Source organism: Poecilia formosa, unplaced genomic scaffold (genome assembly GCF_000485575.1).
Source record: "Poecilia formosa unplaced genomic scaffold, Poecilia_formosa-5.1.2 Scaffold183, whole genome shotgun sequence".
Classification (NCBI taxonomy): domain Eukaryota; kingdom Metazoa; phylum Chordata; class Actinopteri; order Cyprinodontiformes; family Poeciliidae; genus Poecilia; species Poecilia formosa.
The window spans coordinates 298,019-323,004 of record NW_006800122.1 but is presented as its reverse complement, the minus strand read 5'-3'; the positions used below and the strand labels follow the sequence as shown (position 1 = coordinate 323,004).

The 24,986-nt window shown below is 37.2% G+C and overlaps 1 protein-coding gene across 2 annotated transcripts in view; it reads left to right on the top strand.

The window, feature by feature from the left end:
• Window positions 1–1,538: 1,538 nt before the first annotated feature.
• Window positions 1,539–24,986, top strand: part of diaph1 (diaphanous related formin 1) — a 100,545-nt gene continuing 77,097 nt past the window's right edge. Inside the window, exons 1-4 of one of the 2 annotated variants that reach the window (XM_007565792.2) lie at window positions 1,540–2,447; window positions 22,197–22,223; window positions 23,764–23,925; window positions 24,435–24,536. In XM_007565792.2, the coding sequence (XP_007565854.1) occupies window positions 2,331–2,447; window positions 22,197–22,223; window positions 23,764–23,925; window positions 24,435–24,536 (408 nt within the window). In that variant the 5' untranslated portion in view covers window positions 1,540–2,330. Of the gene's footprint in view, window positions 2,448–22,196; window positions 22,224–23,763; window positions 23,926–24,434; window positions 24,537–24,986 lie in introns of both variants that reach the window. The other variant, XM_016678478.1, reaches the window with a different exon arrangement.

The window sequence follows — 24,986 nt, the reverse complement described above, 5'->3', positions numbered from 1 at the left end:
CCGTTTACATTTTGACCACACGGTGGAGCCCCAGGTCCTATTATGTGTATGCGTGGTTGCAGAGCAAAATGCTGAAGGGCTGCAACCACTGCAGGAAAGGAGGACTCACACGTTGTTTCATAAAAAAAATTTAAAAAAAAAAGTTCAGGCGTTGAAACACACATGCTTACAGAATGAAAAGGATGAAAACTGAAAGGTGGGCCATTTCACAGGGCGATACAATATGCCTTTGATAATTTCAACACATACATACTTAAGAGCACGATGGTTGATCATTCCCTTGCAAAATAAACTAAGTTGCCTTTGTATTACCAAGGAGGTTGGGACCCTAGGAGAATCAAGAGTTGTGTTTTTTTTTGTTACTGCTAAACTTGGAGTATTTAGCCTGTAGCTTTTTCCATCCTCCTGAGATCAGAGTTCTTCCACGTCCTTGCTGTTTTACCGACGTGGCTTGCAGCAAACTTTAAACAAGCTAGCTTTAAACAAGCTAATGGCTTTCTTTCAACATTGCACTTTCTTTTTGCTACTCCTCCATAAACACCAGATTTGTGTGGTGCACAAATATTAGATTTTCAGTCTATTCTCCCACCACATCTGTGGATCTACCGGTCCTTGAGATTTACAATGGACCTCTTTTCTTTTTTGTTGATTGATGCTCTTCTTACCAGGCCTGTCACGTTAAGTGGATGCCTGGTTTCGGGATGCTTGTAGCTCTCTCATACTCTTTACATTTTCAGATTTTTGGAGTGCTATAGGGATGTTTAAAGCTTGGGATACAGTTGTAGAAACTATGCTTTAAATTTCTCTAGGTGTTTACATATCAACTGTAACCATGGAGGAAGCACAGGCAAAATAAACCTGTCTGGTGTTCCTTGGCTTTCATGATGCAGTCCATTCAATGTTCTCTCTCAAAAAAAAAAAGCTCTTCACAGAACAGGAGTTATTTCTACTCAATTCAGTTTATATTTCCTATTAACAGTCTCCAGACAAAAAAATGTATTTAATTCAATCACACATACATTCTAATTAATCCTAGTTATCAAACAGTACAGTATGCTCAATTAATTATTCAAAGTAGTTTAAAAAGTTTATATCTAAGGAAGCCCAGCAGACAATCCTGGGATTAAGCTACAAACAAGTGGGTTCTTTTTAGTAATTAGGTCAATTTTCAACTTTAATGCAATGGAAGTTATTTCAAGGTATCTGATTAAAAGGGGATGAATAAAATTTAAATAATTTTATTGTTTAATTCTCCAATTTGCATTCTTTTTTGTCCATTTAACAAAAGTGAAATTGTTTAAGCTGGTATGTTTTTTTTAAAAAAAAACAAAACCCTAATAATGTAACATTTTTGCTTCCAATGTAGTAGAATGAAAGAAAACAACAACAAAAACAAACAAACTTTTAGCCAGGCGCTGCACCTTACTCATTTCACGTTTGAGCTGATTCTTTTTTAATTGTTCTAGAATTTAATTGACTTCTTTGATATTTTAAAATCTAGATTATGACACAAAGTGAAAGAGAATTCCCCATGTTGTTTCCCTTATTGTTGTTTGGTGATGCTGCTTAAGCTTGATAAGACGTAATGATCGGTGTTTTTTTTTGCCCTGTGCAGTGATCTGTCAGTTAAATCGGCTCAGGTGAAGCTTAAGGGCGCATGCTCCGCCCACTCACCAGGACTGTCAAAGAACAGGAAGAAGTAGTCTACCGTTGAAACTACTCGCTTCTCCGCTGTCACACAGGGGTTAAAAAGTTACCTAAACTTTTTTGAGCAGCCATGGAAACCAATATTAGACACACCATCGATTCTGGTCATCTTTAACGCCGACTCCGCGTTGTTGTTACCGAAACAACGGGTGGAAGTGGACGCGCAGGGTTTTTGTTCCGCTTTAACTAACTAATTACTGGAGCCCACGGGCTAGCCCGGGCTAAAGCTAACGTTAGCTCTTTTTGTACCGCATATTTGAGGGGTTTGATGTTGTTTCTTAACTTAGTGGCTGGTGTAACCTATAGGAAGTAACAGCGTTAGGTGCTCGTTGATATTCCACAGGCGCAACAAGTTGTTTTCGTGCTTCTTGACTCGAGTACTTCGGCTTATGCTTTGAATTTCCCTCCTTTGGTCATACACACGGGCGGCTTTGCGAGAGGGTCGCTTGGCTGTGTACCAAATTACTAGCAGACCTGTGCTAATTGTGGCTAACTAGCTGAGATACTAGCACTAGACCTTTGGGAATACACTTTCCCACCCAAGCTAGACAACTTTGCAGGGGAAGAACACCCGCTACATGAGTCAATCTGTACGTCAAATTCAAACGGATTAATCTACCAATATGGATCAAAACACGGGGAGTTCGGCTTCATTTGCTGGATCCAAGAAAGAGAAGGATAAGAAATCAAAGAAGAAGGACAAGGACAAGGACGAGGATGGAGATGGGAAAAAGAAATTTGTGAGTATCTCATTTGACTGAACTTCACGCATTTTTATCTTTCTTAGTCATCTGTAGAGTTGGGCCCAGGTGTTGCACCAAACTCTACACACGCTGCTGGTCAGGGTTTCTTCTCAAGTTTCACACAGACACCCTACCTGTAATTACGGTAACCTCTCCAGGCTATTCACCGGCTGTTACTAGCTTCAGATATTGCCCTGTGTGTGTATACATGGTTGAGGTCATAGTTCTGGCTACATATGAGGAAGTTATTGACTCTTCACTCTTTTTTTTTTTTTTTAAAGTTCAACTCATTTCTGCATCTGAGGCTTATACATTCCTGACTGATTGCAACATGCCAACACAGGACTTCAACTTTTGTCTGAGCACAGCACACACCCCTTTATGGTTGTATTCTTTTCTACAGAAGCGGTGTATTCCCATCCGTCTCTAAATAAAACAGTCCATGCCGAAGAATGTTTTTAAATGAATTAACTTAACTTTCAGTTTATAGGTGTGGCTACAATTTTAAGCAGATTACTTAGTATGGATTTTTCCCTGGCTGTGTCAGCTCGTATGACTCAGGGTGCTGATTGGATGGCAGCACTGAAGTAAGAGTCAACACGGAGATGAAGTTTGTCATCAGCCTGGGCAAACTCTTGTGCAACTTTATCCTCTGGTCACCTCTAGCAGCGGGTGAAAGCTGATATTGATTACAAAACGTAGCCATAGAGTATGCGCAGACCAACTCAACTTTTCTATGTCTTTACCGAATGCACACATTTAAAAAGAAAAAAATAAATAAATTGTCTTTTATCATCAGGGCTTCGACAGCCTAAATACCAGGCAGCTGGTGCAGATAAAATGCTTGAGGTTTATCATGATTGGTTTGCATGTCCAGAGTTGGTATGCTAGCTCAGTTTTTCACAATTTCATAATGCTGCATGAATGGTCAGCTTTTGTATGTGTCGAACTGCTCATATTGTGAGATAAATATATTTTGTCGGCAAGTAGAGTTTTATATCGCATTCAGACCTTTAATGCATCTAAATAATAATATACAAAGTTATTATGTATTGTATACCTTCATCATTTAGGTGTAGTATAAGTAAATATTTAACATACAGAGTAGTTATGTATTTATCTAGTTAAAATAACACCTGCATGGGAGGCTGGATGTGGGTGTGGTTTATTTAAAAAGGAGAATCATCCCTAATACTGGTTGCTCTGTCATTTAGTAACTTTACAAGACATTTCTAATAATAAACTTGTTAGTAGATTGAATACCTAGCAAATAATACATTACTGAAACTAAAGAGGCTCAGTATATAAATATTTGACTTGGTGACAACATGCATCCATTTCTTAATATTGTTTAAAAAAAATAAATACAAGGTTAAGCTATTATCTTGTCTGAACAGTACTGTAGTGTTGTAAAATCATTTAAGGGTTGTTTCAGATTTTCTAATTGATTGTCACATTACTTCAATTAAAAATGGGACAACTTATTTTTCCACAGACAGTGCAACATGTGGAAAAAAAAGTAATCTTTAATACAAAGTTAAAAAAATCAAGACATAACTTTTTTTTTTATATATAAATTAGCTTACTCGTGTATTGGGCTCATTGCATCTAAATGGGGTGCGCAGCAGGCAGCATTCTTTACACCTAAGGATTTGATCCAAAGGTGTGCTTGCATTTCATGGAAATTGTATTATATTTCCGTTAGCTCTTGGATTCTCAGAATTACCATAATAACCAGTCAGCACTTTTTTTTTTGTATCTCCCATTCTGTTACTGACAGCTGTGTTACCCAAGTTTCTTTTCACTGTAGAAATCTGCTATATACTTAAATTTTTAGATAGATAGTCCACACTTAAATTTCCAGGCAGGGCTTAGCTTCTGCTGTCTCTTTTTTCTTTCTGGCTACAGACTCATGCTCCAAGATGAGCACACTGAAGAAAAGCAAAGCAGATACACGGAGATGATGTATTTCATCTCCATGTATCGCAGGCTGCCTCCAGTAGCCAATCTGCATCACTTTTCCTATTTGTTGTTTGACCTCCCTTCCCAGCATTTGTGCTTTTATTGTTCGGAGGCTGCCTGATTTTGACGTTTTGTTTCTGGCTTAGCTTGGCCAGGCTCCCTTCCCTCCAGTTTCCTTTGTGAGGTAAACCCCTCCCCTTGCCCAATGGCTGCTGGAGATTGCAGCTTCAGCATGATTTAGATATGGTTGTCAAGAAAAGATAATATTTAAAAATACATGTTTTTCTTTACTTTGATCAACAGTATACAAATTATTATTTTTTTCAATTTGTGAAATAAATTAGATTTCATTATGCTCTAAAACTCTCATATTAGTAGGTACAACCAATGCTTGGGCAACAATATACCAACTTGAAAATGTTCAATCTTAGTGCTTAGACTTTTTTAAAGACTGTGCTCTCATTTAAGAATCAAAATCAGTTTTATTTACCAGATGTGAGCAGAATAAAACAATCTTGAATCTCTTTGAAGTTGTTTTGATATTTGGACATTCTAGTGTATCAATTGTATCAAAATGGTGGCTGTGCAACTCCACTGTCCAGGCTGCTGCACACATGTGCTTCTGAGTTCCACCTTTTTCCTTCCACATAATTAGGTCATGAATTACATTAGGAAAATCAAGTTTTGATGTTTGTTAATTTCTCCCACCTAGTTTGTGTGGGGGTCAAAATGGGATTTAAAAACTTCAAAATTATTAAATTAAAATAATTAAGGAAACTTAATAAAATGTCAGATTTTTTGGTGGTGTGTCTAAATCTTTTTTAGCTATAATTTAATTAAATATTTAAATACCCTTTATTGTTGAGACTATTTTTTTAATTTACTGGTACAATTATCATCTCATGCAAAAAGACAACCCCTCTCAACATATATAATGTTGAGAGTGTTTGGGCCAAAGACCTTTACTGAACCAGTTTTTCAATATGGGTGTTTAAATTATGGTGCTTTGTCCTGACCTTTGGTAATGTATGTCACACTAATGAGCTGATTCTTTCAAGTCAGCATTTCCTGATCAGTAAATAAATTCTCTTCCCATGCCTTCCCAAGAAAAACAGCAGATCTGTTACTTAGCTGGACTATGCAAGTTTACAAGTTGGCTCCAAGATGTTAAACCCAATTAAGTTTTTTTTTATTGCAACTTGGAGTTGTATAAACTTGAGATGAACTTGTTTTACAGAGTGACATCAGCGCTCAACTGTTTTTCCTGTTCTACTGACTGCTCTGATTTTATCATAATTCTTCACCTCATTCAGGTGAAACCAGTAAACGGAAGAGAAATGTGTCACACCTATGTGTGCGTTTTGTCTATACAGCTTGTTGCATGGAAACCTAATCAAAATGATCTCGGATAACCAACATGATTTTGTCACTGAATCAGTCTGTCACTCGCTAGTCAATTTTAGCCAAAAATGTTACAAATAATTACATTATTTGTAACATTGTTACATTGTTGCATTATTTTATGACAGCTTGGTCTTTTTTATATGCTCATTAGCTCAGGTACAGCAGATCTTATCAACCCATATCTGATCTTAAAGATAATAACTGAAGCTGCCACAGAAAAAAAAAAAAAATCTAATTCTTCTCTGGAAAATGTAACTTGAAGATGTGTTTGACAGGAGTGATGCATCTTCCTCCATATCTACAGGTGTGTCAGGTATTTGGTTCGAAACCAAAAGTGAATCTTCCTAAAGTCCCATCTATATTAGGTCCAGAGAGACAGACGGTTAGCATGTATAAATGCTGTTGATGTAAACATGCCTTCTGGCTCAAGTCAGCAGACAGACAAAGTGGGGATTAGCCAGGGATCACAACCTTGGACAGTTGTTTGGGATACAAGGTGAATTCTAGATCACAGATTTTGGCCTGGAGTCTTTGTTTTTCAGTGTCCAGCACCGTTTTCACTGCAGATTTAGTGTCTTGCATCATATAATGAGGTGTAAGTGTATCTCTTTTGATGTTTGACACTTTTCTTCAAAAAGCAGAAGTACTTACATTTGAAAATGTGGCTTTTCCTAGGGGTTGGTAATGTGCAGAATGTATTTAAAGTAGTCAGCTTTCTTCAAAGTGTTAACTGGGAGAAAGAGCAGTGACGGTGAAAGATAGACAACCTGATTATTTTTGAACATTCCTGGGCTGAAGTTCTGTGATGAAAGAGTTGTTTAACAACTGCATAGAGTTACTTGAAGTCAGATGACTTTTCTTTTTCCTGTTATAATTAACACTGCTGCTCTGGTCTCTGCATGTTTATTGGAGATTTGTAATAGTTATGGGCTTGACACATGGGGAGCAACATTGCTCTCTCTCCATTCAATTTCTATGGAACTTGTGTGATGAGGTGACAATTGCCGTCCCTCCTCCAGCCAAGCGACCAGCGAAATTTGTGCCTGTGAAATTTTGAGCTCATACACGTGCACGTGCAGGCAAGCGATGCAACAAACGGGAGTATCAACATTTTCAACCTTTATCACTGCTGTTGCTTTCCGTTTGTTGGGGAAAAGTTTCAAAATGTTGAACTTCTGTTCAACTTTTATCGCTTTTGTTAAATTTTTGCTTCTGTTGCGTCCTGTTTGTCCTGTTTGGAAAACTGTCACTTTTGCTCCGTGTATCAAGTCCTTTAGGGTTGAACTCAAAATTATTTGTACACCAGCAGTCATTTTTAAAATTTTAACAAGACGCCTCTCTTGATTGGAACTCGGATTCCATTTAAGGGTGGCAAAATTGGTCCTCATTTTTATTTTTTATTGTTCATCTCTAAGGTTTTATTGGCTCTATGGCTTTTATTTGACAGTTGCCAGACAGGAAAGTGGATTACAAGAGAGAGGGAAGACATGAGGCAAAGGTCATTAGGCCTGCGACGGCCAAGTTGAGGAGTAAGGCCTCTATACCTGGGTTGCGATTTACCCCGGTGCCACTGCCATGCCCATATTTCTTATCAAAAATCTGCAGATAAGGGTGATGGAGGCTTTCCAACCTCAGAGATTTGGAGCTCATCACCAAAATAATCAAATGGCATAGAAAAGCTGTACTGCAATTATAGGAAGGTTCTGGTTCTTGGAATGGCAACAAACATTGACCCGTTTCTTCAAATAAATGACATTTAGAAATTGTGTGTTCTATTTGTCCATAAATTTATGGTTTCCTTATACTGTTTACAGATGACTCTAACTTTTAATTTGCTAATAAACTATTTATTTCTCAAAATACTATAGAAACCATGTTTAATGAACACCTGGTCATATTGTGTTGGATGTATTTACGCCTAAAAATGTAACCCGTTACGCTTGTTTTCTGCAAGAAAACATGATGTGCTTTAAATAACTTTGTTCTAACAACTTGTCACTTTAACATGGTTGTGATGTCTGGCTCGTGTGGGCGCTCTCATCCTGTCAGCTATAGTCATTGGGTGTTTTTTTGTTTTTTTTGGCATGTTGGGCTGTAAATAATTTTGGTCAGTTGTTACCATTCAGCACCTGTGTGTTATGTCAGGTGGGATTTGCAATATACCAGAATTGTGAGTTACTGCTGGTTTAAATTTTTTTTGATCAGTTTAAAGTACTTTTTTTTTTTTTTTTGCCATAATTTTTATCCTGGACTTTTTAAAAGTAACTCCAGTTTTTCAATTATGTAGAAAATACAGTACAGAAACACTGGTCCAGGTGCAACGTCTGTGAGAAGAACAGTTAATAGCAGCAATATCTGCAGATGACAGTTTTAAGAGTAATCGAAGTTGCATAACAATTTAGAAAAAGTTCTGAATTTTTAGAATGTGCTAAGTAGTTTCCAAGTAAACGTGAAGTCGAGATATTCATGTCATGCTAATGAGCCAAAGGAACTGACCAATTGAACGGTTTAAGAGAGCAGGGAGCTGACTTATTCCACAGCAGATGGTAGAACATGAAGGGGATCAGTTATGTTGCAGAGATGGAGAAATCACTGCATGGCAGAGCACTTGTCAGATTTTATAGATTTAACAGAGACGTGTTTCCACACCGACTAATCAGCAGCAAGTAGCCTAATTAAGAGAAAAGCATGAAGATATAACCGTGAGAATGTTTTAATATGTTCTAAAGCAGTGTTTCTCAGTTGCAGTCCTCAGGGACCACTGCCCTGCATATTTTAAATGTCTACTAATTTAAATGATTGCACGACATCCTCTACAGCCATCAAGGGCTGCATAAACCCTGCTAATCACCCACTTATTCAAACCAGGTGTGTGGAAGAAGGGGAACACCTAAATCATACAGGGCAGTGGTCCATGAGGACTGAAATTGAAAAACACTTTTTTAAAGCAATCAAACATTTTAGTTGCAGAACCAAATGTTGTGTAATGTAGAAAACCACACCGATTCATGACTGAACAATTCATGCTGTTGTGATCAAAAGTATGCAATTTGCTGTCTCCACAAATTAATCACATGTCTTTAACTGATGTTATACATTTTAACTTACTCGGTGAATGAGGAAGTACTGTGTGTGGGCACAGATGCATTTTACACACTCACAGGATGTAAATCTAACTAATCAGCCAGTGTTTATGCATCACTGTGCCAGTTTGGCTCTCTGGAGTTTCACTACAAAATGCATGTAGAAAAGTTAGTATCAGTTATATGGTACTACAGAGAGCAGTAAACCAGGCAAGGGGTTCTACTGCACTGTACTATATGCAGTAAAAGCATGAAGCGCAGACTAAATAATGGAAATTATGGGTTTGTTATGGCTCTTTTCTGTGTTTATGTCCATTCCAGTGTATAAACATAGCGTTAGATGTTTCATATTCATCTTTCAACAGAATGAGAGTTTTTCACTCATCTCTGGCTGGAGTTGATAATGTGCAATCTTTGAGCATTTTTTCACTGTTGGGCTGTTGCTCTCTAAAACCATACATCTTCAAAATAATGGGATGTTGCACCCTTTTGCAAATGCTTTTAAATGTATTTTTTCTAGAGTGCACAAATAGCCGTAGCTGGATATGAGTTTGAAGTGCTCTTAATCAGTAAGCATCAGCATTATTGCAAAGTGCATCATCTTTCGAGCGTGACATCTTCTCCCTGACTGTGACTTTATGCATCAGTGTGATTACTTCCTGGGGGAACCACCTCAGCAAATGCTTATCCTTCTGTAGTGGCACAAATAAGCAGGCCAGGTCACGACTTCTCAGTCCCTCTTAAATCTGCCTCGAGTGCTCAGAGTTGAGTGGAAAAGGTAAATATGCACTTGTTCTCCGATTCTCTTTGGCATCTTTTTTTTAAACATACCCACTCCTTTTGAACAACAAAAACCCACATGCTGCAACAGACCTGCAACTGTTTGGTGCATCTTGGTGTAACAGGAGCATGCTCTACAGTGAATAGATGTCTTGCCAATATGAAACTAGAGTGTTGAGTAGACTGTTAATAGGAGGGGCTGCTTGGCTTAGACTGTGGTGGTTCACTAAAGAGCAAAACGAGACTAAAGCAGTTATAGGAGAGCTGCACTAAAGAGATTATGATCAGAGTTAATTTTTGAAGTATAATTACTTCGTTGAATAAGGAAAAAAAAAAGAATCAACCATGAGCTCATTTTGACAGCAATGTATTTCTGGCCAAGACTGAAGCATATTCATCACAACTTGAGATGCAGACTTTATTATGCCGTAGATGCTTTGAGCATTTATGTTTTATTTCCTCCTCAGAATTTTTCTTTCTGCCAAAACATTTAGTGGTGTTTTGGGTCTCGGTGTTAAAAAGGTTATGGAGGTGTTAAAAAGGTCTCACAAGCCACTACATATTGCATCAGAGTTCATGTTGATTTTATAACCTAACCTAGCAAGCTTTTATACCATGAACAGTCATTCATTATTCATGAGTGGACACTACCCTGTGTGTACATTAAAAATTAACACGCAGCATATTAAAGTGTTTTTTAAATGAAGACAGCATATGACGATTTGGTAAACTGTTCTTGAAAACGTTAGTAATTGGTAGTGTGTTGGCATGCAGAATTTATGCATTTTCTACATTCTAAGCATTTGTATCTCCCGTCAGTGTCTTTCACCTGGTTGCCAATATTTCTAAATCCCATGCTTCATGGGAGAAAGTCGCTGACAAATAAAGCAACGTTCTGTAAGCCATTTGGTTTTCCTCTGACAGCTGGAGCTCCTTGTTGCTCCCTTTGTAAAGACCCAAGTGCATGGAGATCCCTCCAGTAGATAATGCTGTAGCAAGTGGACATAATTTCTAAATGCAAAAGCATACAGTATGGCAAATTACTTTCTTCGATTAATCAAGATTAATCCATTATTGAAGTAACTGTTAACTAATTTAGTCACTGAATAAACATTAACTGAAATGTTCAGCCTATAAAACATCTCATTTGCTGAAAGAACAACACAGTCAGAGCAGTAATTAAGCCAAAATTGTACAAGGAATGTATATGATTGGATTTGAAAAACCCTCTTTGTCTAAATATCTTCTACCCAGAACTCAAGTCGCATAGTTTATCTGGTTCAACTTTTGTAAAAAAACAAAAACCTTTTGCTATCCAATTATTAATTGAAAAATCAGTCAACATTTTAGCCCTTCAAGCAGAAAGAGCTGAGCTTTGTTTTTTCCTAACCTGCATTGTTCGCTACAAAGGATCAAACTTGTACTTGTAACACAATGTTTGATTTACTAGTTAAAAATTGAAGAGTTGTATGCATTTATGATATAACATGAGCTTGCGAGATTAACTGAAACATCTGAACATGCCAACTCTTTCATCCTGTTAATCGACAGTATCAATAGCATAATCGATTCCTAAAATAATCATTAGCTGCTGCCCTAGTCTTGTTAGAAATTATACAACTTTGCAGAGCTCAAATTAAAAATCTCAATCTTATTTCAACAATGATTTCTTACTTAAATAAAAGATCTAATTTGGAATAAAAACTGACAATCCACTTCTTCACATTAACAGCATCTCTGTAAAGAGGATCAGTGGTAAATTTAGTTAAACTCATCATCATGGAGAATCTCGATGCTATGCAAAGCTAAAATATCTCAGTTAAACCAGACCTGAGGAAAGGGAGAATTTCTTTTTTGTTTTAAAAATTTAACTACAGTTTTATCGGTGGATTAGGGATGTGATTTTTGTGTTACATGACACATAGTTATGCTAATGGCTCGTCTGAACTCCAGTAACTGCATAAGAGACACCTTAGCTGAACAGTGGATTAATGCAATGATTCTGCTACAGTCAAATATTTGCCGTTTTATCTCCATACCTCAGATGACTGGTTTCTCTGAACTGCCATTCTATGTGTTTATAACAAAGTTCTTTTTGCAGGCAGGTGGAAGTTGGAATGCGGAGCCACTACACCTTTTAAATACCTTAGTAAGAATAGATTAAGTTAACTCCGGTGAGTGTTCAAAAGTTTGGGTTGGTATGCATTTTATCACTGTGGAGGTCAAACATTACAATGTGTAACTGACCAACACCCTGTCCTATAGTAAGCTTTATCTCACATTAAGATATTTCACATCGTTGAAGACAAACAATTGTTGACATTCCTGGTCAACAACTCGTATTCCTTTCACCTGCATTGCTCGTTCACCTCTGTCAGGCTGCCTCAGTGGCGAGTTAGTGACTACAGCGTGTGAATGTGAGGGTGAGAGACTGAATGTAGTGTGAAGCGCTTTGGGGTCCTCTGGACTAGACAAGGTGCTATAAAAGTACAGGCCATTTCACTGTGGCCACACTTTAGAAAGCCCTAGTAGATGTTGCTGAATGCACAATAAATGATTAAGCAGTCAATAGAAACAGTTCTAAAGGCAAATTCAAAATTTTTCATTATGCCATAAATTACCCCTAGACGTTTAATGATAGCTTTCCATCTGTCATTAGTAATTCTGTCTCACTAGATTTTTTTTTTTTATCATCAAATTTAATATAAACAGAATTCTCAAAGAAAAATAATTGCTGGAAATCTGCCATTGTTGCAAATGGCTAAACTATCTTCATCCAGTTGGTGCTAACAATAAGTATAACTGGTTAATTGGCATGACAAACCTTGTGACTCTACATTTGATTTGTTTGAGTGCTTTGTCTAAGCTTTCCTTAGTAACAGGAAGTTTTTACTTACATGTTTTGTTGCTCCTCCAAATTGACAGGAGGTGGAATTAGCTTTAGGTGCTTTTCCATTTGGAAAACGCAAACTAACAGGATAATGTGTGGTTTGGTTCTCCCCCAGGTAGTGAGCTTCTCCATTACACAGCCTGTTCTTCACTATTGTTGGCGGGCCATTAGAATACATCAGCTGTGGTCAACTCTCCACTGATGTTTGCAGCGACACTGGTTCTGATGGATTCAAATAAACCCAGATATATCATTTGGTGTTATAGAAATTCATTGCGAGGCCAAATATAATAAAGACTCCACAGCTAAGCTATAATTTTGTTTTGGAGTTTACCCTGAGGTACTCACAAGCTAATCAATGAATACAGTCAGCTGTCAATCAAATCGTCTCAGTGCAGTACTTGGCTCGGTGTGGCTAGTGTTACTCCTGAAGTAAGTACAAAAATCTGAGAACAGCCAGATTTTTTCCATTAGCACGATCTGCTAATGGAAAATTAATCTGGCCGGTGCGGACCGAAATGAAACCGGTTATGGGTGCTCTAATGGAAAAGCGCCTTTTGTTGTCTCAATGCTAATTCAACCTTTTAACTCTTAGGTGTTAAGATTAAAAATCTCAAAGTGGGTCATTCTCACCTGTTAACTGATCCTTAACATAACAAGCTACTACAATACAGGTGTTCATTTGATGCCTAATCACTTCTTTCCCTTGCTCAAGTCACAAAGTGCAGCTGTGTCACCCTTATTTTTACACCTTCCGGTATAAGTCTGCTTCTTGTAGCTCGCTGCTGTGCTTACACGTGCTTTCTCGTGCAGTGAGGCTCTGGAGAAAACAGAAGTTTCTCTTTCTGTCTGTCGTTTGAGCCGACAATAATGCAGATTTGGTGCCCAGTATTTTTGACTTTTTAAAAAAAATTGTTTTTCCTCATCTCGTATTTGCTTAGGTCCCTGTTGAACACAGTTATATTTCTCAAATTCTGAGGGTTGTGACAGGAAGTTGTGCAAAAATAGCAAACAGGATGCTTCCTTATATGTACTCATTATTTCTCACTCTTATCTTTCTCATTCTTCTTTTCCATCAATTGTGTAAATAGGTACCAGTAGGCCTGTAATTATAATGACCCTCCGATGACTTTCTATACTGAAGGCCTGGAAGCTTTAAAGGTCTCTGATGATTGCATCTAGACCAGGGTCTTTGTTACTGTAGTGATCTCAATTTTGGGGTCTGACGTCAGTTCATATATTTGTCGTACTGCTAGTTGCACATTGTACAATTAAGTGCACGTTTTCTTGTGGTTGAGCTTGCAAAGCTTTTAATTTACTTCCATTCTAACTAATTAACTGTCGGTTAGAATGAACTTGTGAAAGTTTTTTTTTTTTTTTTGTCTAGTTTTATCAACTCAAGAGTTTTCAAAATAATTGGCATATTATCTGCTGTTGCATCATTAGATAAGAAATTGTTAAATTTCTTACTTTTACCTATTTACACGCATGTTTTTGCCAAATGCTCTGCAGTAACTTTTCCTCTCTGAACTTACCCAATCACATAAAGTCACAAGGTCGCAGTCTCCGAGCCTAAATTTTCTTTGTAACCATAATCTTATCATAATGCAGTTTTGCTGATCTTTATTCTGTTTCAGTAACATAGCTTGGCAGTTTAAGTTGACTGAAGAATCTAATCTGCTAACCCTAACCTTCATATCAGACATGTTTTATGTCATGTCTGACAGCAGGGTTTTTTTTTTTTTTAAATAGATCAAGTAGTTTTTTTTTGTATTTCTGAGCTTTACATAGAACACGTGTGTGTCTCTCTCATATGCTTGTAGACTAGTGTAACAGAATCTCTGTCACTGTTTTCATACACATGAATTAATGAATGCTGATGTTTTAAGTACACTATACTGAAAATTGCTGAATTGATTAGTTTTTGTAAGATGTATCTTAGGCTTGCTGTGTCCTCAGAAGTGCTGGCTTGACTCTTCAATGGTTTTCTAGTAATTGGGTACTAATAATTGGCAAGTAATAGTTTTCAAGGCTCAGGCTTTCATGATTGTGACTTTCTAATAACAAGCCAGGTAACTAGCAGTAAAATGTTATGTAATAAAACTGATTATAATGGCATTTCTAAGTAACTGGAATAAATTAGCTGGAGGATTCTTTTTTCAACTTTTCTGTGCTACTCAAATAGCTGTTTTCTAAAGGGACTTGGTTTGAGGACTGTGCCCAAACATAAGCACTTTTAATCTCCCTATCATTTTGAGCAGTCAGTGAAGAGCTGGTTAGACAGAACAGCTCCCAATCCTCACAGATATGACTGGCCTCACTGTTGTTACCCGTGTCGTAAAGGAGGAGCTTAGTTGGGATTATGGTGTCGGACCTTGTCTCTGTCTCTGTCTTCCCTTTAGTGATTACAGCTAATCTTTTGTCAGCTTTGTGTACCAACAGCACTGTTTCAAGAAAAGGAAGAAAAGCATGATTCGGCTGCAGCAAAATTGTAATTTAATAGAGTAATACTGTGAACTAGTGCGTTGGTTTCCTAAACTTAAATAGTGTAGCTCCAGGTTGTCAGGATAAGATCATGGTGAAAGTTTGACATTTGGATAAGTACATGAATGTAAGCAAGTAAATTTTATTTAGACGGCACCATTCGCTGAAAAGAGTGACACAAAGTGCTTCATAGGGAAACACAGAACATAAAAGGATACATAAGATGTAGTTTAAGAGCATAAAACCAATAAAACAATAAAGTAAATGATGGGTAGTAAAAACCCTCACTAACCAGAAAAGAAATGTCATCTGCTTTTTAAAATGATCAATAGTCTAACTAGTTTAATGAGCATCTCAAACTATTTGTGTGCCATTACTTTAAAAGTGACTATCTTCTAATTAGTTCTTGATTAGGGCTATCAACAGAAGATTTGAGTGTTTGCTGAATAGACAGACACTATCTGCCCAACTCTTGTTTTGGTAACTGTAGACGTCTGGAAACCCAACAGTATTATCGTAGTTAAATGTTGGGACAAGTTTAGATTAGCCCTAGTTTAGCAATGCAGTCAGGGAATAAGTCAGCCTCAGGGGGTTTGGCTTAATTGTTTTCACAGCTTCAGCTAGTCCTGGAATTACCTGTAAGCCAGCGAAAAGGCTTCAAATCATACTAGCTAGGGTTGGGAATCTTTAAGAACTTCACAATTCAATTCACTCACAATTCAGAAGGCTGCGATGGGTTTATAAATCGATTATTAATATAACTTGAATTTAATTTAATCCTTCTCATCTTCTGTTGGGGGTAAAGTGTTGACATCAGTAATTTTATAGTTTTGTTGTTTACGGTGGTAGGAATAATCATCTGTTTCATTTTTACTACTTTGGGTTTGGCAGCACTATTTTATAAAATGTTGCACGGCCATAATATTGGTAAATATTGCGATGACAATATTAGTTATAATATATGCTTGTTTTCTTCTTTCATTACTTCAAGTGTGCTTCTAACACTGGCCAAAATGCGACGGGTCACAATGTCATCTGTGTCTGGTATGAGCATCTGCTGTCATGAGACTCTGTCCAGTTGGACTAATTTAACTTAGGCATGTAAAATACAGATCCATAAAACTTGGAACAAATTAGCCAACACTTATTTGCTCTCCAGTCAGGCCTTTGCAAAATGAAAACTGCTTTCACTCATTTTCTCATACTATAATTTTCTGCTTCTAAGTTTCACCACCCAATGTCCTCAAAATTAAGTCATAAGTTTAAAATAATCAAGTTTTGATGTTCAATTCTTGATCCTTCATATCTGCATCTGCAATGTATTGACTCCTCCACACCTAATGCTACACAATGCCCAAATAAGAAAAAAAAAAAACCGGTTACTTAGCCTATCTGGAATATTTCTCCTATAAAATTATCAGCCAAAAAAAATGCACACCCAACAATTTCCTTTTCAAATGCAGTCATTGGAATAGGAAAAAAAAAAAAAACGACACAGTTTTGGTTTAAGACTTTTTATGATTAATTTTTGAGCCAGGGACTTTTCTGTAATGCTTCATTTCTCAGGAACATAGCCATTTTTTCCTCCAGGGCTGCTTTTTGCTGTAGCTTTGGATTAAGCAATGGTAATGGCACCATTAAGATAGACTAACAAGGGATTTATGAAGCTACACAGGGGAACCATTTTATGTGCTTGGTAAGAAAGACCAGTAAAAACATTTCACAGAAATGAAGGGTGCTTTGTTTTTTACCATCTTTGATTTGTCTTTCAGAAGTCAATGTCTGACGGTGGCATGTCTTACAGTTTTTAAGTGTGCCGTTTGTCCTCTTCTTTGAGACAAGAAGAGTAGAAATCCGTCACCCTAGAAAGAGAATCAATAAATATCAGTTCAATCCTTTTCTGTTGGGGCTTGAACCATCAGGTTGTACCAGGTTTGACTGTAGAACCCGCTAAAAACATCTTTGTTTCTTCACAGGGCCAGAAAGACGACAAAGAGCCACATATTTGCATCATTTTAAATACCTATTACAGGTTTGGTTCTGTCTTTAAAACCTCAGCTGTGAGCATTTGGCATTCTGTAGCCACAGTGCAGGGAGCTGCTGTCACCTCAGCAGTTATCAGCAATGTTTTTTGCTAAAAGTAGGATAAAAGGAAACTGAGAAACTGCAGTGTTATTGTTGGCTAGTGCAATGAGAACATCCATTGTGATCAACCTTCATTTTCCCCACTCTTCTTTCTTTTCCACCCTATAATTGTTCTGACCGCTGCCCCTTAAGTTCACTAAGATCTACCTTGGATCTGGACATAAAGGACACTGAAAAATCCTCCTGCTGGAGGAGGGTTTGGAATATATTATTGACTGACAGAGTTTAAAAGCATAGCTCATGAAATGTTATAGCCTACCAAACATTGCATCCAAACAGAGCAGCCCTTTGTGTGTGCTATATTGCACACATAAAACTGGATGTATTGTACAGCTCTAAGTCAGGTAAATATGTGCTGAAGGAAACACATTGCAGATGTTTTTTTAAATGCAGGGATCATAAATGTGAGCTTGTGACAACAAAACAATTGGCAGCGTTCAGGAAAGAAGCTGCATTTTAGGCCTTGTGTTGTTTTGGGCATAGAGCAACATTAATAAATGTAGATCGCAAATTGTAGCAAGTTTATATTTGAACTTCAGTTTTTATTTTAAATAACCATTTTTTTAACCCAACACTATTTTACTAATATTAAAATAAGGTTGATCAGAATGATCTCAGCCAAATCCTCTGGTTATTTCTAGAATAGCAGGATTCTGATTCCAGTTTCTTGGCTGATAGTTGGTGTTGGGTGCTGGAGAAATCTCTAGTGGCCAATTGAGTGCACAGATTTATCGACCAGCGGATTTATTGGTACTCCTCTAGTCATCGGGCAAGAGGCGGGGAGTACCCTTTACATGTCGAAGCCCCTCACAGGACAACACTGAGACACACAGGCCAAAACGGCATGTTTGCTCCTATGGGCAACTCATTAACATAAGTCATGCTTTTGGACTTTGGCGTTAAACTGGAAACCCCAGACTGGTATTGCAAAACCTTTTTCTGAAAACTAACTGCTTTTAACCTTCCATCTGCAATGATAATTTGTTTAATTGCTTAGTGCTTATTGTTTTGTTTTCCACACTTGTGATTTTCCAGAACTAATGAAAATTCATCTTGGCAATGGCTGCCTATTAGTTGCACTTCTTCTGGTCAGTATATCTAAAAATAAAAATAAAAAACTCTCCACAGTTAAAACAAACTAACAGTTGGTGGTTCTTGGGATTGATGTGTGTAGAATAAAGCTTACAGGAGAGTTGATTGTTGTTGTTTTTTTTGTTTGTTTTTACATTTAAAACTCATAACTTTCTAGAAGGTGGTTTGGAAGCAGTTGCTTTTTGTTTTGCTTTGTTTTTTTTGTTGTTGCCAAAATTTCAAGCAATATGCCTGGGTGAATGGGCAGTCATGCAGCAAAAATGCCCTACTTGTTATTGCATTCAGACATAATGTCTCTCACACAGTGAGTCTACTGAAAAGCACTGGATCTGCGCTCTGTAAGGCATTTAGGGACAATACCAGAATGTAGCTGGGAAAGGTTGGGATTTTAAAGGATTGCTGCTTAACACACCAGTGTAATCTTGGCCTCGTAAGGGTAGCACATTTACTCTGTTTTGGTACCATTTTTTTTCTTTAGTGGTTTAGTTTTAAAGGTTTTTTTTATGTATTAGTTTGCACTTTGCGTGGGTTTTGTAGAGATGATAAACCGTTTTTCTTTACCGATTGTATAGTAAGTTATGTTGACAATGCTTTCAGTTTGTTAAATGCATCAGAATTTGACATTTCCTGCTTTTGTATGATGTGTATGAGGCTGTAGCTGTGTCTGGGTGTGCCTGTCACAATACTACTTCCCTATGCACACCAAGTATGCAACCATGACAATCCAGTTTGAACAATTGCATAGCAAACATCGTACACTCCTGACCCCCAATTTTACTTCATGTTTTAAGTACTTTTTATTGTTACACAGAGTAGAAATGATTTAGTCTATTCATGTATTTAATTTGCAGAAAAAAATGCATCAATTAACATTATTAAAAAAAATATTTTGCCACTTTTTGTGTTTGCAATGGTGAACACCGTCAGTGAGGTGACTGTCGTCATTGCCCAGTCTTTTTTAGGACAAAGACTATTATCTCTTCCAGAACTAGCCAGTCTGCTTTGGAGAAAGCAGTGGGAAGAACACCACTGGAAAGAGGGAGAGTGACGGCCCTGTCTAAGAAGGGAGTGATAAAACTACAGAGAGGAAGCCATTCTGTGCCACTATCAGTTAGTGAAAGCAGCAATACTGCTGCAGTGAGAGGATGGTGGCATTATTCCACACTATATGCAGGAAATGATATGTGAAATATAACGGGGCCAATAACTTTAAGTTGCATTTGTTTTCAATGTTTGTAATTGTACAGTGTGTCCACTTTGTTTCTAATGTAATGTTTGTGTGAGACTAGGAAGCTATTTCAGACTCTGAAGTCATCTCTATAGAGAAAAGTTTATAGCTCATTATTCTTAGGTTGCTGGTTTTACATGGAGCTCATGCAAAACCAGCTGTCTTTGTTTTGCGTGTTTTAACTTTGCTTACAAGTTGAAATTACTCCTTCAGAACAATCATGGTAGTATATCTCTTGGTCTGTTTTATGCAAGCAGAATATATTTGGCATATATAGTGCAGGTGAGCAGTTATCCTGCGAGTGAATCTCACTTTTGCACTTGTACAACATCAATAGGGCATGTGAAATATTGTTTTAATGCCTTATTTGGTCAGTAAACAATAGTTTTTGGGAGCCAAGTTAAAAAAATTACAAATCAGATATATTATCAGGGTTTTTTTTCTTTTCTTTTCTTTTTTTGAAATTAAGCATTTAATTATAGATATTAAGCAATTCATAGCTGCTTTAAGGCTTCTTTTCTAGTAAGCTATGTTACCAGATTTTACGTCGAGAGCTATCTTGTCTCAAACATGAGTTCATTTCTGCATAAATTAAGTTGTGGTTTAAAAAGCAGAACTTCATAGTTTATTTTTCTAAGTAGTTTTGAGTCTTGCTCTTAGCCTGAACACGCTCTGTCCAAGATAAGAACAGAGTGCGTTCAGAAAGTGCATTTCCGTTGTGTGGGCACAATGCTACCACAGCTCTGGTTTTCACCTGTATGGGATTTTTCTCACATTCTGCACACGTTTATGATGTGGGTTTATCTAACGACAGCTGCTGGAGGAGAAACATCTTTCTTTTGAGGCCTTTACCTATAAACAGAATGTTCCCACTTTCTCTTTTCGATTTCCTGCTTATGTAGGACTTACATTAATCTCCTTGGAACTTACAAGTACTTGGTACTAAATGTGAAGATGACTAATACTTAATGTTAACCAGCCTGAATCCAAAATTTGAAGTTGTTAAACCCCCATGCAGACCTAAAACATGTCTTCACATGAATAATATAATCTGTGTTGAGATTTTTATATTTAATATGGTCTTATCCTCAGACTTCCTCATGTGTAAATAGGTTGAGTTTATATTGTGGTTTTATACCAGAGCCTCAGTAAACACTCAAACAAGCACCGTACGGTGTTAAACAGATTGGTAGGGAAATAGCCAGTCAGTGCCTTGCCCTGTGGCACATCAACAAGTGGCAAGCGAGGAAGCTGAAATCGAAACCAAAATCAGCTCTTCGAAATCGGCTCTTCCTGCTGAGCCACAGTTAGACAGGTGCATGCTCACACTAACACACACACACACACACACACACACACACACACACACACACACACACACACACACACACACACACACTTGTCTGCAGAATTTAACACTATTGTTAAATTCTGCATACTTTTATTATTGATTAACTTGACCATTTTTCCATTCTTTTATATAAATACACTTCATGTTTGTGTGAAATTTTTATAAATGTTAAGGGCAATGGATCCGTCTGCTCTCTCTTCACCACTGCCTCAGCTTTAACGGTCGGGCATGTTATAGTTTGCTGAGGTTTCTTTTAATATAAAATGGAATAAGTTGTGTAAGTTGCTGAAATTATGTGCAATACCTGCTGTCTGGCTGAAATTATTCTGTGTGGATCAAAGCACCACTTTCATTTGAGAAGAAATGTATTGAATTATGGAGTTTTAAGTGCTTTTTTTTTAACTTATCAGTTATTCAACTTTTTATTTTCTTGAATACAAATAAAAAAGCCTGCAGAAACACTTATTATAGCAGGATTTTTTTTGGTTCCAACTTTCATAAAACCTCACGTCTTACATGACTGATGTCAGACAATGAAACAAAATTAAGCTAAAAAATTTAAAAACCTTGAAATATTTGAACCTTCCAAAGGAAAAGTAATATCTTGCTGTTAGGTTCTCATTGGTTGTAAGAATATTAAATAATACTTTCTCCTAGTCGATTATTTCAGTCTGACATATTTGTTGGAGCATTTTCTAATCTGCCTTGATATTTAAAGTATTTGCAGTACCTTCAAAACCCAAAAGTTGGAAATTGCCTACTTTTTATTTATTTATTTTTCAAATATGCCTCACTTTTCAAAATTTATTTTTCATTCTTTGTGTGTTCTTGTACATTTTCCTTTGTGGTGCTATAATTCCTTTTATAATTTAATTGGAGAAGATTGAATGGATGTGTGTAATTCATTCTTTCATTGCTTTGATCTTCCATCAGAAACATTATTTGGTACATACTGACATCTAGTGGCTGACATGTGCCATCTTGTTTTTGAATTTATGTTAGTCAAATTTTTCCTTCTTTGCCTTTTGTTAATCACGACTGTATTTGGTACCTTAACATAGAATGTGTTTGTCCTAATATAGAACATAATTATCCTCAGTTAATAATTGGATAAAGTTTCCTTAGCAATTTCTTAGATTTCTCTCTGAATTGCTTATGAACTCTACATAATTTCCTGGAGCTGTTGCCTGCCATAATTTCTGTCTAATGGATTCTTTATTTTTTTTCCCTCTCCTCCTCCTTGTCGCCTCTTTTCTGTCATCTTGGCTGATATTTCCTACCCTCTCTTTCCATTTCCCCCCTTTGTAATCTTTTATACAATCTGCAGAATCTCAAACGGCTGATTCCCGATGAGGTAGGTCTGCTACTGTGTGTTACAATCACCTATGCTCCACTCACCAACTGCTGTCTGTCAGAAACCCACTTAAAGTAATCGGCACTGAATGTGTGTTTTGTCTTGCGTTGAACATGAGCTTAATGTGCATAATTTAGAGAAATTAATTGAAAGCGTAAATGCTTGGCACTAAGATTAGTGAATTATTTTATCACATCTTTGTGCTAAGGCCTTGTGCATTACTGAGTTCATGTTCTTTTGTGTGTTTTCAGTTATTTTAATACACAGTGTATGTCTTGGCAATATTCACAATGTTAACACAAAGACGTAAACTCTAAGGCAGGGGTCACCAACTCCAGTCCTCAATGGCTACCATCCTGCAACTTTTAGATTCACCTCTGCTCCAAAATGTCTGAATTCCCTCACCAGCATTCATTCCTCTCTGCAATAGGCTGGAAACGAGCATTTTATTTGATCCACGTGTGTTTGAGCAGAGACTCATCTAAAAGTTACAGGATGGTAGCCCTCGAGGACTGGAGTTGGTGACCCCTGCCCTAAGGGTTAGACATCTCCCCTGTGTTTTACTTTGTGTGGACATTGTTTTGTGCCATGTCTGTCACAAAACAATGACTCCATTTTGCTAAAAGTGTTCCTTTTGAATATTTTAGCCCTTTTCAGACTTTAAATTTGGAGTGTTTCTAGTTTTAATCCTTCTCAGTGACATCTAGACAAGTTTAATTCATGCTTAAAAAATAAATTGGCGCAGTTAGATGTATGCAGCACCTAAAGGTTAGAACTCCTGCCACCATCTTTTGGAAAGAAGGTGCCATTGGCTCAGGAGGTACAGATTCGACTTGGCGTTGCCTATTCTAATCCCCACTCTGTCTGTGCCAGTCGTCTTCATTGGCAAGAGACTTCAGCCACTTTGCCTGCTGGTGTTTGTCAGAAGATGACATCTGAATGGCAGCCTCGGTTCTGTCAGTCTGCCTCAGGGCTGCTGTGGCTGCAGTGCAGTTTACCACCATCACTGCGTTATGAGTGGGGGACTGATTGTAGGATAAAGTGCTTTGGAGCCCTGGGCTTATAAAAAGCAGACCAATGTCTGAAATGTGCTGCAATGTATTCATCTAGGAAATTGACATGAATAAGTGTTCCTAATACACAAACGATTCATAAAATGTCCCTCTTCTGGTTAGATGTAGTTCAATGAACAGGTGTGTGTGAGATTGGAAGATTGAGATGTGATATAGGTCACATTTGCGGATGAAGACGCACCTTTTTATTTTGGTGATTTCTACATTCCTTTCAAACATCTAGCTTGCATAGTGTATCTAACCATAAATAATGTTGTTAATTTAGCTGCTTTCAAATTTCCTGCAAAGAGTTTAAAGTCTGAAAATAGCTAATGTAATATCTGCAAACTAAAACAACTTAATGGCATTGAAAACCTGATGACATTGTCAATGTTTTTTAAAGGAGAGTGGGGCTTGCATGTTTTGCTGTGCCCTCTCTTTGATGTGTCCGTTTCCTCTAACCCATCTTATCTTGTTCACCCTCCCAGTTGGAGCGTCTCACCAGTATGAGAACAAAAAAGGACAAGGAAAAGCCTCTCCCTCCAAATCAGCGGCACTCTTCAGCTGCCACCTATGAGCTCTCACCTCAAAGCGCTATGCTCCATGAACAAACTGATGAAGATATCCTGGCGCTCTTCGAAAAGATGCTGGTGAGGGGGAAAAAAAAAAAAAGAGGTTTCTGTGGAAAATTTACCCACTAAGAAGTCAAATAAAATTCATTATCTTGAATGTGCAGCTCAGTAAACTAGTAATCTGCAGAACTACTGAATCCCTCACTGTTTAAAGAACCTTCATGTGGGATTACCTTAATACCTTCAAAACAATTTCGACAACAGTTTTACACAGTTGAGTTTTTTTCTGAAAACAGATGTAAAGTCATTATGCGCTCCTATTTTCATATAATCAAAGCCTACAACAGACTTCAGCACAAACATGCATGTTTTCATGTTTAATAAAGACAAACTGTGATGTCAAAAGCTAGGACCTTAAAATACAGTAAGCTATACAAAAGGGTAACAATACACCTATTTTGTGTATGTTTTTTCTTTCAATCTTTTTTTTTTCTTTGAGGATAAATAAATTAAATTCTCAAAGTGGTTTGCCCTTCACATCATTTCTTTTTTTCTCAATTCCTTTGCTCTTCCTATTTCTCCTAAAGGTGGACATGAACCTGAATGAGGAAAAGCAGCGACCACTGAGGGAAAAACACATATCGATTAAACGAGAGATGGTCTCCCAATACCTCCACACCTCTAAAGCTGTAAGTACCCACGTTGAATGCCTAGTGGATGATGCCAAAATCACTGTGCAGATAAAACATTGAAACGCATGAATAGAAACTATTGAGCTAGAAATTTATTTATGTTTCAAAAGGTGTGGAGAAGACGGCAGCATCAAAAAATTATATAAAAAAAATTATTTCAGTTCACATTTTTTCATATTATAATTTTTACTCTGCAGGGGGTTTAGCTTAAAAAAAATGGTCGTCCTTCTCTTACCCATTTTGATCTGGGTGGGTAAGATGCATGATCTTGTTGCCATTTCGTTTATATTCCATTTTGATTCAACAAAATATTTACACTTTGCAGCTACAGCTTAAGAAAAAAAAATCCTCTGCACTTGGACTTTTACTACTTTAAATGCCAATTAATTTAGCTTGGAATTAGGCCTGGCGCGATAAACGATAAATCAATTAATCGCATGATACATT